Source organism: Lucilia cuprina, chromosome 4, assembly GCF_022045245.1.
Source record: "Lucilia cuprina isolate Lc7/37 chromosome 4, ASM2204524v1, whole genome shotgun sequence".
Lineage (NCBI taxonomy): Eukaryota > Metazoa > Arthropoda > Insecta > Diptera > Calliphoridae > Lucilia > Lucilia cuprina.
This window is the reverse complement of record NC_060952.1, coordinates 42194227-42213059: the sequence shown is the minus strand read 5'-3', so window position 1 is coordinate 42213059 and position 18833 is coordinate 42194227. Positions and strand designations below refer to the sequence as shown.

Below are 18833 nucleotides of genomic sequence, written 5' to 3'. Positions count from 1 at the left end.
GGCAACTCTTATAAACAGCTGTTTTTCTTTTCTTTTTTAATGCAACCTGTTTTATTGTTAATCCCTTTTATGCTTTAGTTTTTAATAACAAACGGCTCCAAAAATATGTTTGTGAAAAAAATTATATCTAAATCGTGGCGTTTTTTATAAAAATTAATAGAAAAATTTTTGGAAAATTAAAAAAGGAGTATAATTATCTTATATTAAAAGTGCTGTTTTGATAGTGAAGTTTTAAAATAGTATTTTAAAGGTGCTTTATAAAATTCCAAAAAGAAATATTGGTTGTCTATAAATATTTATAAGTGTGTCTACCCCAAAAAAAGCTCTAAAATGTCAAATCGCAATATTTTATTACGCCAAGAAAGTGAAGATTCTGCTAGTATAATTTCTCATTCGCCCTCAATGTCCTCACTAAATCGCCTACGCGATACGTTTCGTCGTACAGAATCCTTATCATCTCAATTGAGTTCTATTGTTTCGAACGCAGCATCAGCTGCTTCGGGGGCAGTTTTAGGCACCAGTGCAACTGGCACCACTTCCGAGGCCTCATCAGCATCTACATCGCAAGTAACGACACCTATTAAAAAGAAAAAGCCCGGTGAGTGCATTCCAATTAGAATTTCCATTGTTAATACCATAAATAATTAATGTAATCAAAATATTATGTTTTACTTTGCAATACATATGTAGATCAAGTGAAAAGTCTATGCGTATTGTATTGTTTATTTTCAAAACAAAACATTCCAGCCATGGAAATATTGAATTACTATTCATATTTGATAAAACGAAATTAAAGACGTGAAGTTTCAAATATTATGGATAAAGATCATAATTTTAGAGAAATTATCTGTAAAAGATAACTTTTTTTGCATGTTTATGTAAATTGTTTATATCAAAGATAATACATAACAATATAATATTGATTATTAAATAAATAATATGATCTAAATAAATAATGATATGAATTTGAAAAAAATGCTAGAATTTAGAGTTGGTAAGAGTTGATCAACTCAAAGTAATTAAGTCTCAACAATTCTTAGGTTCCTATTAACTTTACTTGTAGTTCTTTTATGGTAGCGAAGAGTAACTGATAAAGATGTAAAATTCTCACAAAATTCTTTATAATCTATACCTATATGTATATGAAAGAGTAGCGTTACTGACTGACAGATTCATCATCGCACAGCCCAAACGGCTGAACCTAGAATCATGAAATTTTGACAGTAGATGTGTTTTTGGTTATGTTGATCCACTAAGGAGGGATTTTTGGCAATTTGCACATTTAAAACAGGTTTTCTTAAATATCTTACATAATATTAGTGATACAAGAAAAATTTTAAATGCACCTGTATCTACTCTTAAAATGAGCAGATGGGTGTCTGGTACTTTTTTGAAATTCGTACTTTTAAGGGGTAAAAATGTGTAACAAAGGGTACCTTTTTCAGCCCTTTATAACTTTTAAACTAATTAACATAATTAAATTTTTCTAAATAGTTTGGATACATCTCGTAAAATTATGAGACACCTATTTCGTACTTTTTTAAAATTCAGTCCTTTTTGGGTGTAAAAGGGACAAAACTGTATTTATGGTACTTTTTTTAGCATATTAAGAAAACTTTTTCGGTTTATTGAATTATTCATATTAAACTACGGACTAATTATGTAATATTTATTGAAATAAAATTTTTGCTATTTCACGGGGTAAAAAAGTACCAAAAAGGGAAAAAAACGTGAAATTTTATTTTATTCAAACTCATTGAGCCAACGTTTATAAAATTTAAAAATGTAGTTTATTTACTCACACAAAATAAGTTATTGGTATATTATTTTGGAATTCCACTTTTGGTACTTTTTCTTCCTACAAATGATACTCTACGTATGTTCTTTAATATGAACTGAAAACACATGATTATTAAACATACACGGTCCTCATTGAATAAGATCCTTTAAGAGACAACTTTTTAGTACTTTTTATCTCATAAATTGTACTTTTTTAATTTTCTAAAATATTCAGTCTTGACTGAATAATATTCTGGAAGTGGGAACTATTTGATACTTTTCTATTATTCAAATGGATTCTTTATAATGGTTAACCGGAACACACGGTCCTTATTAAATGAGAATTTATTGAAAGAGATCTTTGTACTTTTTCGTTTTTCCGATGGTACTTTTTGATATTTTTACGATATTGAACATAGTTAGGGTAGCGAAGCACCCAGGGTATGCTAGTTGGTATAATAAAACTAGATCAATGATCAAATTTTACACTTACTAGGAGAATTTATTTGAAGTGCTTTTATGGCAGCGAAATTTAACTAATAAAGATGTAAAAAACTAGATTAGTGATCAAAAAAATCTTTCATCCAACATACAACTAACACTTTTAACAGCTGATAAAAACAGAAAAACAGTTTAAGAACCCCTGGCCCAAATGGAATAACTAATACGCCCACAATGCAAAAATAAACTAAAAACAAAACATGACAAACAAACAAAAAATCAATAATACCATTCACATCAACCACCACCACTTTCAAATTCACCACTTAAAAATGCAAAAAGGAAACAGGGAAATGTGAGCAAATAACACACCAAAGAACTTATACGTGAAATAAAGTTTTCAGTTGTAGTTACATATTGGTGAAATATACAAGGCAAAATAGAAAAAGAAAATTTAACTCGATTACCAAAAAGAAAAAAGTGAAATTTATTTCAAATTTTTATAAAATTTTTATTTTATTTCTGTTTAATAACACAAATAAGTTCAATTTAAATTTAATTCAGTTAAAGAAACCCCTTAAATTATACTACAAAAATTCAACAAGAAAAATTTAAAGTAGAAAGAAAAAAAGGTAATAGAACATCGTCATTCGTTCAAGGAGCTAACTTCGATTTTTCACAAATCAAAATGAAAATGTTTGATTGAAAAACGAAGGAATAGCGACATGATTATGGTACAACAAAAAAAAACATTTTTATTGTTCTATTTATAGGATCAGGATATTAAAATAAAAATAGTACCTTAAAAAAATATTTTTGTGATTTTGATCATTAAAAAAGTAAAATCTGTTTTAAAGGCAAACATAATTTTGTTGTAAGAAATCAACAAAATAAAATTTGCCACATCTAAAGAAAAAATTACGAATATGCGTGCTTTGGTCGAAGATACAAAAAAACTAAGCGTGAATAATAACAATAACAATAATAACGACATTGCAAATAGCGAGGTGACAACAACAGTTGCAAGACACTCTAACAAAACGGCAAGTACAGTAGTAAAAAAATTAAATACAACAAAAATTGCAACCAAACCAAATATACAGCAGCCAGTAAGTAAAACTAAAGTGGCTGCGACAGCTAAGACAACAGTGGCAACAGCAGCAAAACCTTCAACAGGGCTTAAGACACCAAACACAGAAAAATCAACAGTGGCAACAGCAGCAAAACCTTCAACAGGGTTAAAGACACCGAACATAGAAAAACCAACAGCAGCTGCAGCAGGTGAAGCCGCAGCTAAAACGTCTTTTACCAATAAAACGTACAAAATGCAACAGCAGCAACAAACGACAATAACTAATACCACCAATACCAATAATAAGGCAGGAAAAGTTGCAGCAAATTGTCCTTCACCTCCAACGACCGGAGTGAAATTGCGTACCAAGCAACAACCACAACCCAAAAATGACAAGAAAGAAAATCACAATAACAATACCACAACAACTGGTCCAACCACAACGTCATCAACAACAATTGCTTTGCCCAAAGCAGCACATGCTAATACCACGGAAGAAATTGCCGGTGGTGTGCAGGATACAATTTACTTGTGCAATTTTCGTGTCTCGGTGGATGGTGAGTGGTTGTGCTTGAAAGAACTGCAGGATATCGATAGTAATCCCGCTATCTCGGCCTCTGATGGACGTTTAGCTGGCAGTGGTAGTGGTGGTGGCGGTGGTGGTATTGGAGGTCAACGACCTTATTCGATGTATTCGCAAAAGCACAAACGCTATTCGGCCGGTGATCGTAGCTCGTATGGCGGTGGCGGCGGTTTCGAGGATAATGGTATATTTGCATTACACAATTTTATAGCTGGTCGTCGTTTGTATGATGAACAGGGTCACGCTTTTCATACAAATATGCTTACTGCACCCCATGCACGAGAAAGTGGCTTTATTGGTGTTTTTGGTGGTGGTGGCGGGGGTGCTAGTCAAAGTTCGAATGAATGGTCAAATCTTTGTAGGTTGCTTTTTATGCTATTTATGTATAAACTTTATAATTATAATTTTTACCTTTTTAAATCTTGTACCTACTATTAATTTTTTTACTTTTACTTTTTGTTAATTTCATTTTTTGTATTTACAACAGAAAAATTGGATATTGACTTGATTTCATATAATAATCCTTTCATAAGATTGGATAGTTGTTTGGAAAACTGTTTAATTTTAAATCACTTTAACAGTAAATTTGTGAAATTTGTAGTCTATTTATAAAGCAAAATTGAATGCTCTTAAAATCATTCGACAAAAGTTTTAACTACCAAAAGGATCTTTGTGTGCCTAATATGAAATTTAATTTAGGTTTTTTAACGAGTGATTAGAACTTTCAGGAAACCTTTATAGATGTGGAAATAGATTAATTGTTTTATTATGATATTTATTAAAATGTTAGAAATATAAATACAAATAAATAAACCTGTAAATTATAAAATAACACAACTTTCGCTAGACTTCAAAACGTTTCTTATGCCCCTTATTTTGAGGAATACATTGTTTCCCAACTAGATTTACTCTATAAAAAATGTAAAATATAAAATATTTAGCATTAAATTTTCTTAAATTTTAACATTATAACTATACATTACTCTTGCCAATATCCTTTGCTTTTGCCTTGTCTAGAGATTTTTTATTTCTCACTGGACTACTTGAGGCTGAGGTATCTGAATTTAACAAAGGCTTCTTTTCAATTTTTACAGATTTTTTAATCTTTTTGTTACCCGGTTCTGTTGTTGAGTAATCTGAAAGGGATTTCTTTCTTATATGAAAGAAACGTACTGGTGAATTTAAAAGAATAGAAGACGATGAAGAGGAATCTGAAAGTAATTAACATAATTGATATTTTACCAATTATACATTTAGAATTGGCTAAAAATTACTCTTTTTGGTTTTAAGTTGTGGCTGAGATTTCTTTTTCTTGCAAAAACTTTTGCAACAGCAAATTGTTACCACCAATATAATGGCAACAACTGGTATGGCTATAACGGCGATTTGTGGTGGTGTTAAGTAGTCTATGGTACGCAGTAAAGATTTAGATTTTGTGAAGTTTGTTTGGGCCGCGTTATCCAGTTTATTATCTTCTATTTCTGAAGAAATAGCATTAGTTTGGGTTTCAAAGGCATCTTTTGTTATCTCAAGATTAATTTGAAGTGGTATCTTAACATCTTTTTCTTTAGTTTGATTTCTTTCTCTTGGCTCTACGTTTGTTTCCTCGGATCGATCTAAACGTAAAAAATAAATAATGAAATACATATTTTCTTCAATTTCTTCAAATCAAACTTACTTTTTCCATTTAAAATTCTTTGTTTAGTTCTCTTAATATTATGAGTTTTTCTACTTCTAATTTGTGGACTTGGCTGTTTCGAAAAACTTTCATCTGTACTTTGCAACTCAGCTAAATTATCGCCAAACGAGTTGGTATCTTTTTTAGTAGCTCTTTTAAGATATTCATAAATTCGTAATACAGCTCCTAAACCTGGATAAAATTGTTCATCCGATAAATGTATGTTTATATTTTCCACTAGCCATATTTTAAATTGCTGGTTATAATGTTGCTGATCGATATTTTCGAATCGATAACATTTGCTAACAGTTTCATAAAATTTTACCAAAACATAAGCAGAACTTTGCGATTTTAAATCAAATATTCTTTTACGTCTAAACGGCAACCATAAATTACCCAAATAACCATTCAAATCCTCTTCATCCAAATTCGGTAGTTGAACAATCATTTGTTCATCAGTGGATTGACTCACATCTGCAGTTATATCTAGAAGCATACAAAATGAAGGCTCATTACAGTTATCCTCAAGCTGTTCAGCCATATGCAATGGTTCTATATGTACTGATTTTAATTCCAATAGAACATTTTGTAAAGGAGCTTTCCAACCATTGCCATTGGTATTAAGAAATTGTTTAGATTCTTGATGTAAAGTTAAAATTTGCTGGGCAGTATTAAGGCTTATTTGACCAGCATAGTAGGAGTATTTTGTTAGCGGTACCATATAGAAATTTAAATAGCCACCTAAAGTGTCATAAAAAGCTTTTTGTACTAAATGCTTAGAGCCCAACGAAGTGGTTTTCAATAACATTTGATGACAGATATAAAAGTAATTTAGTAACAGAGCCACCATGTGATCATTTAGCAAACATTCTGGCAAATCTTTGGGTATAAGACTCTGAAATGTTGTAATTTTTTTTATTTAAGAAAACCAAAATATTCTATACTTGTAATTAATTGTTTCGGTAACTTACTTCGAAATCTTTACGAATGGCCAATAAAGCCACTTCTTCGCTAGTGAAACATCTTTTGGCACTATTATCAAAAAGATTTGTACCCACAAAACTCTCAATATCCGTATATTTACCCGAACAATGATTTATTAGAGGACGATCTTGCTTTTCTATATTTGAAGTTTTCTCTATCTCTTCAATCTCTTCATCTATTGAGTGATGATCTTTAGATTGTTTATATGAATTATGCTCTAAATGATTTAAATCATGATAACTATTATTATCCTCATCATGATAATCTAATAGTTTATGATTAAAATCTCTACGATCAGAAACAGCATATTTATAATTTCTATTATCTTTCTGATCTTTGAGCAGATCATCTTTAAATTTCGAATAAAACTGATCAGCATTGTAATCATAATGATCATTAATATCATTATTATTAGACTTATATTCTTCTTTATTTTTGGCTTCAAATTTCTTGGCAGAATTTTTCATTTGATCAAAATTGGACATTGAATTTAAGTTGTCTTCATATTTTTTATTTTTCTCAATAATTTTATCATTAACGCCACTTGCTTTATTACGGCTTCCATCAAGTTTTTTAGTATTAAATTGTGTATTAAAAGAATTGGGATAATAATCTATTTTATTTGTTTTGCCCGAAATTTTTAAAAGATCTTGCTGTCGCTCTTTATTTAAAGCTGTTTGCACTTTAAAATCATCGGCAAAATCTGAATCACGTTCTATGGTTTTCACTTGCCAATCATAAACTGAACTATCACTTGCACACAACTGGACCATTACTGTTAAGATGTTTAATATTATTTTCATTATAATTAATTGTTTTATTTATAAAATTTTCTTTATTTTATATTTCGTTTGTATAAACGTATAGTAAATATAAAATTGTAAATTTGTTATTTTTCATTTGACTTAATTTGTATTTGATTTGCAAAGAATATCAGAGAATGGATGAGAACAATTAAAAAAAAGTATTGCCAGTTTTTAATTTGAAACAGCAATGAATTTTATATATTTTCTATAATAACTTAACTTTTTTAGCCCGTGATCCTGCTGAAATAGAACGTAGTAATTTGGTAAATATTTGTAAATTGGTGGTAAAAGAATTACTTGAACAATCGGTGCGCTATGGACGTATGTTGGACTCTGATCATTTGCCCTTGCAACATTTCTTTATTGTTATTGAACATGTTTTGGGTCATGGTTTGCGTACAAAAAAGGTACTTTTTGTGAAATAAAACAAATTTTTGTGAACAAGTGTTAAAAACTTTTGTTTTAGGGCCTCTTGGGTCCTCGCAAAGAACTGTGGGATCTTTTACAATGCGTAGAAACCTATTGTCCCGAGGCTCAGGATATAACTGCCAGTGTTCGTGACTTACCAACGGTACGTACTCATATAGGTCGTGCACGTGCCTGGCTGCGTATTGCTTTAATGCAGAAAAAACTTTCGGATTATTTACAAGCTCTAATAGAGCATCGCGAAGATGCTTTATATGAATATTACGAACCACACGCTTTAATGATGAGCGATGAGGTACATAACTAGTTGCATTAGATTACTCAATTATCTTGCTGTCAATTACGTTTTGAATGCTTTTTCAGATTGTCATCATAATGGGCATTTTAGTGGGTCTTAATGTTATCGATTGTAATTTATGTGTTAAAGAGGAAGATCTTGATTCACAACAGGGTGTCATAGATTTTTCTTTATATTTACGTTCGAGTTCTCGTAACAATGACAATGATAATGACGAAGAATGTAATCAGACAATTGATGCTAATGGACAAGGCAATATGATTGCTGTTTTGGACCAAAAAAATTACATTGAAGAATTAAACAGACATTTGAAGTGAGTGTTTAAATGTTTTAAAAGAAATATGTATGAAATGGTTTAATGAGATTACAATGACAGATTTTGTAGAAATAAGGAATAACATTCTATATTGAAGTGAAACCAAGTTTATGATTAAGGAATTTAGTGCTTCGAATAACTTGATAGATTGTGGATACCTCGCCATAACGGTAACATTGGTAATAAACGGGCATATTATCTGCAATTAGGGAATGTGCTCAGTCTCAAGTGTTTCGTATAGGTGGACTAGATTAGTTTAGTTTAAGATGGGCTATGCACCATAAACAGGTACAATGCCACTCAGATACTATAAAGTCCACTGTGATTCCGTTCGTAGTGAAGATCCAAAAATAGAGAAACATATAATTAGAAAAAATATAATTGAAAAGAGAAGGAGGAAATTGAAACCGATCGATTCATTAGGGATTTCAACCTATAGAGTTCGTTCCCACGACAATCGGAACAACGATTGTCAACACAGCCAAACGGACTTTACACGTGTCGATGCTACAACAACCTATAGAAGTTTTACTGAATTGAAGATAATCTGAATCTCCCTATAAAACCCAGCTAAAGAAGTTAAGAAAAGCGAAGGCTAAATCCCGAAGTTTTTCGAGTTCGTCATGTTACTTATGTGCTAGCCATTTCAACGTGTATTTTAGGACACTGCAAATTATAAGCTCAAGCATCTGTACATTCTCTGCATCTTCGTATAAACTGCAATAGTCCGATATATTACTGTCCCATTTAATGTCACTACTATCCAAGGACTGGAGGATCTCAAAGATCAATATGTAATAGTGGCTAATGGGTGGTTTCACCTTTTCATTTATGAAAATGTTTAAACCTAGTTTGCTTTCGATCTCATTACTATGCAATGGCCTGGCATTCAACACAGACTTATAGTAAGGCTAGTTTATTACGATTTCATTTGCCACTGAAATGTGGTATCAAATAATAGAGTCCAGAAGCTATTATTGCTTGATATTTATCGGATTTTAAAAATGTGGATACTAATACGTAACGTCATACTAACTTCAGACTTTGTTATGTTGAGAGGACATCCTGCTCTCGTTAAGCCCATATAAGGGAAATAATTTCATTAATTTCTTCACAAGACATTATATAGTTCTATCGTTATAACTTAACGGTTTTGCTCCCGCGAATAGAAGTATTGAAGCCAATATAAGTTAACCATAACTTTCACTGTTATTTTCATGAAGATAGTCTCTATAATCACTCCTACAAATTCTCTCACTGCTTAACAACTGTGATCTCTTAAACTGTTTTATATAATTTCATCAATTTATTTATACATATAAACAATTTATTTATATAAACAAATTATTTAGTGCAACAGTAGCAAATTTACAAGCCAAAGTTGAATCGTTAACTACCACAAATGCTCTTATGAAAGAAGATTTAGCTATTGCCCGTAATAGTTTATTAGCTTTACAAGCGGAAAATCAAGCAATGAGGCAAAATTCTCAAATAAGTATGTATTTTATTTATCTAACATCGAAATAATAAAAATAACCTAAAATAAATCGTCATGAAATAGATGCTGGCCCACCTTCAATTAACTCAAACCAAAGTGACAATAGTTCAAATTCCAAGGAAAATGACAAAGCCGTAGTGGAATCCCTAAAAGCTGAGCTAGAAAAGGAAAAAAAGAAATATTCGGAATTAGATAAAGAATTAAAATTACAAATCTCACTTAAAGCTGAATCAGATATGGCTATGAAACTATTAGAGAAGGATATACATGAAAAGCAGGATACTATTGTATCCTTGAGACTACAATTGGATGAAATAAAACAAATCAATTTGGAAATGTATCGTAAATTACAGGTTGGTAAGCATGCGAAACTCGTATGCTAGAAATAAATTCAAATAAGCGAATCATCAATCATTCATTGTACCGCATCTAAAGCTAAAGTAAAAACATCATTTCATCAAACAACTGCAATTAAAACATGCATTATTTACTTTCAGTTAATTGAGTTTTATTATAATCATTTAAATGTATTAATATTAATTTTTATTTTAGTATAAAAGCTAAGCTTATTAAATTTTTAGTGCTATAATTTTTATGCTGTTTAATACATAAACTATTTTTAGATTGTAAACCCATAATTTATTTATATTATTATTATTGTATTTGTTACCTTATAATTACCCTCCTTAATCAAACATTAGGAATGTGAAGCTGAACTAACACAAAAGGGCGAAATGGTGGCACGCCTACAAACAAAAGCCTCGCAAATTGGCAATATTTTACAATCGTTAGAAAAGAAATACGAACAGCAGCAGATACAATCAACTTCCGGTTCATCGTCAGCGGCCGATAGATCTCCCAGCACTAGACGACAACAAAATCTGCAAAAATTCGAAGCTTTAACTAAAAAACATAAACAGGATATTGGACCGCCTATGAAACGTTTACATTTGAAAATGGATGGTATACCACCCTTCAATCCTAACAACTATCGTAAATCACCTTCAACAACGGATAAATACCATGAATCTATAGCCGAAGTTAAGACACCAGTATCGGCTAAATCGCTAAAACTTTCCGATGAAGAGGATAATACTGGTAACGCTGACATGCCGCCAGCTTCACTACCCGATAATGCTGTGACCAAAAATGATTATCTTTTTAAAGAGGAAAAGGCAGCTTATTAAGTCAAACAGAATTATATTTTTTTGGTTTTTGTTTGATATTTTAAACGCATTTATTGAAATTTGCTGAGTTTTACTTTTTTAAGTTGTTTGCCAAAACTTTATTTTCTATAAATTTAAGTGATACAATTAGAGTCATTCGGAGATGATTTAAGAGTTAGCCGTTAAGTGTAAAAGAAAAATTTTGTTCGATCACAACTTAAAATTTGAGAAAGTTTTTTTGGATTACCTAACTACTTAAAATGATCAACAAGAAATTTCACTTTATTATTAGATTAGTAAAAATCTTTGAAACAACTTCAAAGTGTAAACTAAGTAGAAGGGAATATGGGAATAAACTTTTCTAAATGTAGGAATTTTCTCACTGCGACGTCTCTATCTTCCGAAGTCACTCGATAATTTCCTCGAGAGCAACAATTTTGACATGTAGGTCATCCATTCATCCCAAATACTGTCCAACTTCTTCACGACTGTGTTGGTTGCAAAGTCAGTATTTAAAAATAGATCGACGAAGCCGCCAATACTTTTCCTACCCTCATTAGCTTGTTTTTATTTTTATTATGTTTATATACATTCTTTAAATTAGTCCCACTAGAAATGTATGTACAAGGACTGAAACTATTAAAAATCTATGTTTTATACTAACGTAGAGGGAGCCTTAAATTACAAGTTTCATTATGTACGAGCCAATCTGGTTCTACCCAACAAAATCTTTACTTACTCTGTAAGTACGCAAGTACTATTGGAAAAAAGTGTAAGTACTCACTTTTTGGGTAAATAACTGATTTTCAAGAATGTTATATGGTTAGGTTACGTTGATAGGAGGATGTATACTACATCAAATCCGAAGAAACACGCCTAGGGCGCTATGGGGCCTGTTGTGTATTCCTTATTGTAAAAAAAGTTCACTGAATGAATTTTAGTGTCAGGAAACTCAGTTTCCTGAACGTTATTCCTAAGAATCTTCCAATGAGTTGATTAAAAATGTTATTTGCGGAATTACATCACTTCCAAGATACTTGGATCTAACTTCGACAAATGCCTAGCAGTGGCAAAGAAAGTGCTCCAGAGGACGTGGGAACACGTCCAATTTTGCATATATGTGCTCGTAATCCTAGTGTGTTCACTCAGAATACGTACCATCATACTAACTTCCGACATCCTCATTTTGAGGAGATTTTTCGACTTACTCTCATCAGGGTCACCCCATAGGATCTTCGTCGTTCTACCCCACTATTTAATATTCCAAGAGCCATTATGGGATTGTCTCACCCTTTTGTTGCGTCGAATGCTTTTGCATTTATCAGGTTAATTGCCTCAAGCTCCCTTCCCTTTAAAGCTATTACATTCGCCCTTTCGTTGCCGACTACTCCCGAGTAATGATGTAAACCTTACCTCTGGGAGAGTATTCAGTTAAAGCTTTCTTATAATACAATACGGTCTTATATTTAGTTCTATCACCTGATATCGCCCTAATTGCCTTCTGGCTGTCGGTAAATATATTAAGCGCTGTGATCGCCATATTTATTCTAATCCAATTTACGCATTCCGTTATTGCTCGTACTTTTGCCTGGAAGCTTGTGTTATGATTTGGTAAACGGTGGTATATTTCTGTTTCTGGGTCTTGAATATAGAACCCCAGCCCCACTTTGTCCCTCAATTTAGAGCCATCCGTGTAACAACGGATTCCTACTGGTATTTGCTCTAATATTCCACATTCTATCTGGGATCAGCGTTTCAAAGTTTCCGACATATTATGTTGGTCATCGATCGATCATATATTTATTTAAAATATTTATGAAATATTTCCAAAAATAAAGTTTCACAAAAATTATACTTCGAACTACAGCCAGCTTAACGTCTAATAAAAAATACGTTAAGAATGAACATTTAAACTTTTTTAAAGTCGATAATATTAAACCTACAAATGTATCGATTTATTTTAATTAAAATTTAAGTTTTACCTTAATTTTTTTCTACCATCTTTGATATTTTAATTTAAAAAATTAACATACAATCTATAATTAAAACAATTAAGAAATGTAATGCCTTTATTAAAAAAAAAATAAATAAAATATTCAAAAAGATATTACAAAAAAATTAAAATTAGTTAAATGTATGAAACGTAAAAAAAAAAAACAGAAAAACAACTACAAAAATGTTGTATGAATGACCTACAATCTAGTATAAATAAAATACATTAAACAAAATCTATATATATATACAAACAATAAATATATATAATAAAAAGCCTATTTAAAAATCCAAAATAAATAAAATGTTAAAATTTCAATATATAGTATATGAATGTATTGAATGAAAATATTAACGATTTAAAATAAATTTAGAGACATTGTAGTTTTGAAATCTTATTTAAACAAAGATACAAAAAATAAATATTCATTTTAATTGAGTTAATTAGAATATATTCATTAATTTAAGTTAATTTAATATTTCTTTTATTAATTATAAAAATCATCTAAAGCTTTAAAATTGTAACATGCTTCAACTATATAAAAATTATATATTAATTACATACATATATACATTAATTACTACTAAATCCCTTACACACATACACATGTGTATTCTAACATATTTCTTTCTTTATTTATTTTAAACAGCATATTATATGATTTATTGATAAAAAAATATAATTTAAAAATAAAATTCTATATATTAATAAAATATAACAAGAAGTTTAATTTTTTACTAATTTCATTTAACAGGAATGTGAGGCTTCTTTAAAACATAAAACTGAATTGTTGTTGAAATTAGAATCTCAGAAAGAGGATATGGCTAGTACCATAGCTCATTTAGAGAAAAAGTAAGTGAAATATTTGCGAATATATGAGGATATATTATGGTTTTGAGTGAAATTATTTTAAATTTGAAGAGAATATGGGTATTAATGCTAATATGTTAAACTATTCAATTGGTTTGATTTGAATAATTTTTCAATGTCATAGTATTTGGTACAATTATTTATATAAGTTGTTAATTTTCTTACTAGAGGAGTTTTATAATCATGCAATATCAAAATTCACATTTTTTAATTCTTAATTTCCATTTTAATCCCTGATTCAAGTTATCTGGATTTGTTCAATTATACAGGCTAACAAATTTGTAACTTAAAAATTAATGTATACTTTTCTAAAGACTTGAGTCTGACTTCTCCTTTTTTTGAGATATCGTGTTCTAAAATCTCGTTTTTGACCATATTTGAGACATTATAAAATGTTGCCGAAAATTGTGATATGTCAACTTAAAAAAAGGTTTAACCACCATCTTATCTTAACCTAAAGCTTGTGCGTTTGTGCCTCAGGTGGGGTTCGATACCCACTGAGACACTGGTTAAGTAGCGCTCAAAAGGCGCAATAGAGGCCTAGGTGTATTTCTACGGATATGATGTATAAATATATATCCTCCTTTTAAACTAACTAAGTATAATCACTAAGGGCGAGTTTTTCTGATAAAGATAATCTTCATTCTTTGGTTAAAGCTGGTTTAATATATGTTTCGTGTTTTTCAGTTATTAGTAAAGTTAGTTATTATCTTAGTTTAACTGAGTGTAATTGGCCAATTAAACTCAAGTTATAAGTGAGAAAACACATTTAACAAAAACAATAAAACAATGATTTCGGAAGAACAAAAATATAATATTTGAGGTAAATTGCAATTTTTTGATTTGTTTTGTTTTATTAATTATTGTTTTAAATGTTTATTTAACATTTTTCCAAAATTTTTCATTTTATAAAAGTATTGTTTGCAAAAAACAGCTGTTCATTGTTTATGTTTTTGAGTGAAAAGTTGGCAATACTAACAAAGTTAACTGAGCTTAAATCTAAAACTGAAAAACACAATCATTGGTTAAAGTCCGCCTAAATTTGTTACGAGTTTAATCTAATAGCAAGTTAAGGCTAGTTTAACTGAGGAGTAAGTGTCTAGCTTGTAAAACTTCAATTGAGTAAGAAATTCTGGAATACGTTTTTTTAATGAAGTAAAACAAGTAAATATTGACAATAAACTGATTTTCTTTAAGAAGATATAGAGAATAGCGTAAGTTATTTACCGAATGTCATAGTAGTTAGTAAGAAATTTTGATTCCTATAAAACTTGTTAACGTTGAATTACATCGCTATACTGCTATTTTAAGCCAGTTGTGTGCTTTAAAGTCGTTGGGGTAGGGTCAAACATTGCCCTATCCTCATGAAATGTGTTTGGTTACCATAAAACTTGTTTATGTCGGATTTTACCACTATTCTGGTATTTTATATAAGCGTTAGAGTAATTTTTCAAGGGTACTTTATATGGAAGCTATGGTCATATATGGACCGATACTCATTAAAATTAGTGTAACAATTTAAGTTCATTAAAGATTTCTCTATATATAATTTCAAAGCTATACTAATAGGTTTAATGGATTTATGGCCATTAAAGGGGATCTTTTATGGGGACAAGAATCAAATAAAGTCCGTTGTCCCCATTCTTTATTATATAATTTTGCAATACAAAAAAATAACTTGCTAAAAATTTGATCACGATTACTAGCTTCTCAACCATTTTATTTCTGTGGGCTATAAGAAGTAGTGGACCTACACTAACAAAATTTTATACACTTCGTCCGAAGGACACAGAAAAATATTTGTATCAAATAATATCAAATTATCTTCAAAATAGAACCTGTACGTAAGAAAAAAGTTATAAGTATACCAATCAGCTCAGAATCATTTTCTGTGTCGATTAAGCTATGTCCGTCCGTATGACCGTCTTTGTAAAACTTGTAAAACTACAGGTCTCAATTTTAAAGACAATTCAATGAAATTTGGTACATGATCTTCTATTGTCCCTGGGGCGAAGCCTATTGAAAATGGTTAAGATCGGTCCATTATTTCACGTAGCCTCCATACAACAGAGCCCCACGAATAGGGCTTTTAAACTTTGTAATCAAACTACAAGTCACAATTTTGGAGATAATTTAATGAAATTTGGCACATGATCTTTTATGGTACTGTAAACGAATCCCATTGAAAATGGTTAACATCGGTCCATTATTTTACCTAGCCCCCATACAACTGAACCCGCAGAATAGGGTTTTTAAGTTCATAACTATGTTTAATATACTCATATCACGACAAAAAACAGAAAAACCAAGTTCTATACAAGTCTTTATGACCCTCACAAATTCCATAATAATAATAGGTCCTCATGTGACCCCCTATGAAAAACCCCCATCAAAATTTCATTTAAATGTCCACAATTTTATTCAACAATAAACGGCTTAAATATGTATATCTTAGGCAAGGTACAATTCAACTTAAATGCTTTATTATGGCAACTAAACCACATTATCTTTTTGTAAAAGGGTAGGGTATTATATGGTCGGCCTCGCCCGACTATAATTTCTTACTTGTTCTTATTGGACTTGGATTTCCCTTAAATATATTTGTACGAGTGATAAATATAGATGAAATGATCTTTCGTATTTAAACCAGATATTTAATGGAGGTATCGTTTTTCGTCAGAAAATTTCTCAAAGTTCAAACGTTTTATATATAATTTGACAGGATTAACATTAGAAAACTTAGATTTTACTAGTTATTGTGATTAAATTCGACATAATCAAGTTTCATGATAAAACTCGTAGTATAATTAACACAATCCCGAATTAAAGGGCGTATGGGTACATGCCTGCTACCAAGTATACACCAAAGTATTTTTAATTTTTTAATGACATCCTTGTCAAAGTATATACATTCGAACGACAGTACTATGTAACGTTGCGTTGTCAACATTGTAACAATTCGTTGTTGAAATTTTAATTGAGTACACATCCGTTGTCTAAATGTTAACAAACGTTGTAAGCTCACGGATTGTTGTCAATAGTGTTATTGAAAAATTAAAAACACTTTAGTGTCAATTTGATACAAGTTTTGTTTATTTTTTTCCATCTGTGTTGGCACTTTTTGCTCGTATTTATACTCTACACTACTCAAGAGGAGGCTTATAATCATTGAACCGATTTAGATATGACCGTCCGTCCGATATGACTGTCCGTCTGTGTAAATAAACTACTACAGGTCGAAATTTTGAAGATTTATTCTACAAGGGACTATTGAAAATGTTTAAAATCGATAAATTATTTCCCTTCGCTTTATCTACCCGAATGGAAAAGTTGCAGGGCAAACTTTTATATAATTTGGTCATTTGATCAAGACTACATTTACAATAATAAATTTAAAAATGTAACTTGTTACGTTTGTGTACTAAGCTAACGACTTCGTTAATAAAACAGAAATCATGCTACCTATTTCTTAGATATCCAATATACATGTGTTTATAAATAATGCTTTTCCCTTTATGATAAAATTTCGAATTAATTTAAAAGTGGACAACCGAATATACGAAGAAATAGACCCATTACTGAGCGTATCGTCATTTTACATGCATACATACATAATATGTATGTACATAAGTCGCAAAAATGTGAATATAATGAGTCCATACTTAAATAAAGACAATTAAAATTAAGCATGCTATATCCCAGATTCTCAGCAAACTCAAAAATTTCTCAAAAACCTTAATTGTTTCGTTAGCATTTGAGAACAATATTACACTAATTTTTAACAATTTTTCACCTAGATGGAGTAACGATAAAGTTAATTTAGGCGAAATACTAAAAACTACCTCGAGTACTTTGTCCAATCAAGTTAGTGCTTCCGAAGAACGTGCAACACGAGCGGAAATCGAAGTACATAAAGAACGTGAATTACGCTTGCAACTGCAGGAAAATGAGCTAAAACTCAAGGAGAAAATCATTAGTTTAGAAAATAAAACTAAAGAATTCAACGACGAAGTACAAAAGAATCAAAAACTCAAAATAGATTTAGAAAAAATCCACCATCAATGGTCGGAGGCTCAAATTACACTCGAAGAGTTGGGCATACAATTGAGTGAAAGCAAACTTAAAGTGGCGGAATTGCAAGAAAAAGATAAACGACAACAAGAGTTACTAAACAATTCATTAACATCCTCTCAATCCTATATAAATGAAATACAACCTATTGCTGGAGCAGCTGGTATATGGGCGCCAGATTCCATAGCTACACATTGTACAGCATGTAAGAAAGAGTTTAATTTAACACGTCGCAAACATCACTGCCGCAGTTGTGGAGAAATATTTTGCGGCACCTGTTCCGATCACACTCTACCATTGCTCAATGAAAACGGACAATTGGGCAAACCAGTGAGAGTTTGTTTATCTTGTTTTGCGTCCCACAAATGATTGTTATTGTATAGAGATTGTTATCAATAAAGTTTATTGTAATTTATTTGTTTCTATAATCACGATATATTTTATAATTTTTGAGAAATTTTCTAATGCTTTTATTAGTTGTATATTACATATATACTTACACTATATTTTATTCAAAATAATACTAACTATTTACAAATATTATATAGAATTACACAAATTTGTTATAAAGTATTTTTACATGCCTAAAATATTGATGTATACAACAATAAATTTAAATACAAATGTATTTTAATAAATTTACTTTACATACACAAAATTATTTAATTTTTGTGAAACCAAACACAAATGTTTAACTCAATTGTTATTATTTTGAACATAACTGTAGTTTTGTATTTCATGTCAAATATCTAATATTGATGTTTGATTTGTTTCATTTTAAATTTTTCAATTGATTTTATATATTTTATAGATTTTAATTAACACATTTTCCAGTTAAGTTTTATAGTAAAG

At 30.4% G+C, this 18833-nt stretch overlaps 2 protein-coding genes across 7 annotated transcripts; one reads left to right on the top strand and one right to left on the bottom strand.

Moving 5' to 3' along the window:
- Positions 1 to 109: 109 nt before the first annotated feature.
- Positions 110 to 18553, top strand: LOC111677311 (protein RUFY3). Of its 5 annotated transcripts, none has more exons than XM_023438403.2 (8): positions 110 to 598; positions 7572 to 7750; positions 7810 to 8064; positions 8133 to 8380; positions 9736 to 9878; positions 9945 to 10234; positions 13795 to 13892; positions 17708 to 18551. In XM_023438403.2, the coding sequence occupies exons 1-8, from the start codon at positions 331 to 333 to the stop codon at positions 18348 to 18350; spliced, it is 2124 nt and encodes a 707-aa protein (XP_023294171.2). In that variant the 5' UTR covers positions 110 to 330; the 3' UTR covers positions 18351 to 18551. The 5 variants fall into 5 exon arrangements, with proteins under 5 accessions (XP_023294171.2, XP_023294172.2, XP_046804335.1 ...); XM_023438404.2 differs by lacking the exon at positions 110 to 598 and adding an exon at positions 2171 to 4233 and having other exon boundaries at positions 17708 to 18553; XM_046948379.1 differs by lacking the exon at positions 110 to 598 and adding an exon at positions 2172 to 4059 and having other exon boundaries at positions 17708 to 18553.
- On the bottom strand, positions 4616 to 7492 carry LOC124419354. 2 transcript variants are annotated; one of them, XM_046948382.1, is made up of 5 exons: positions 6525 to 7492; positions 5554 to 6448; positions 5150 to 5491; positions 4854 to 5086; positions 4616 to 4785 (listed from the first exon to the last, which is right to left on the bottom strand). In XM_046948382.1, the coding sequence occupies exons 1-5, from the start codon at positions 7338 to 7340 to the stop codon at positions 4747 to 4749; spliced, it is 2325 nt and encodes a 774-aa protein (XP_046804338.1). In that variant the 5' UTR covers positions 7341 to 7492; the 3' UTR covers positions 4616 to 4746. The 2 variants fall into 2 exon arrangements, with proteins under 2 accessions (XP_046804338.1, XP_046804339.1); XM_046948383.1 differs by having other exon boundaries at positions 4644 to 4785; positions 4859 to 5086.
- Positions 18554 to 18833: the final 280 nt, after the last annotated feature.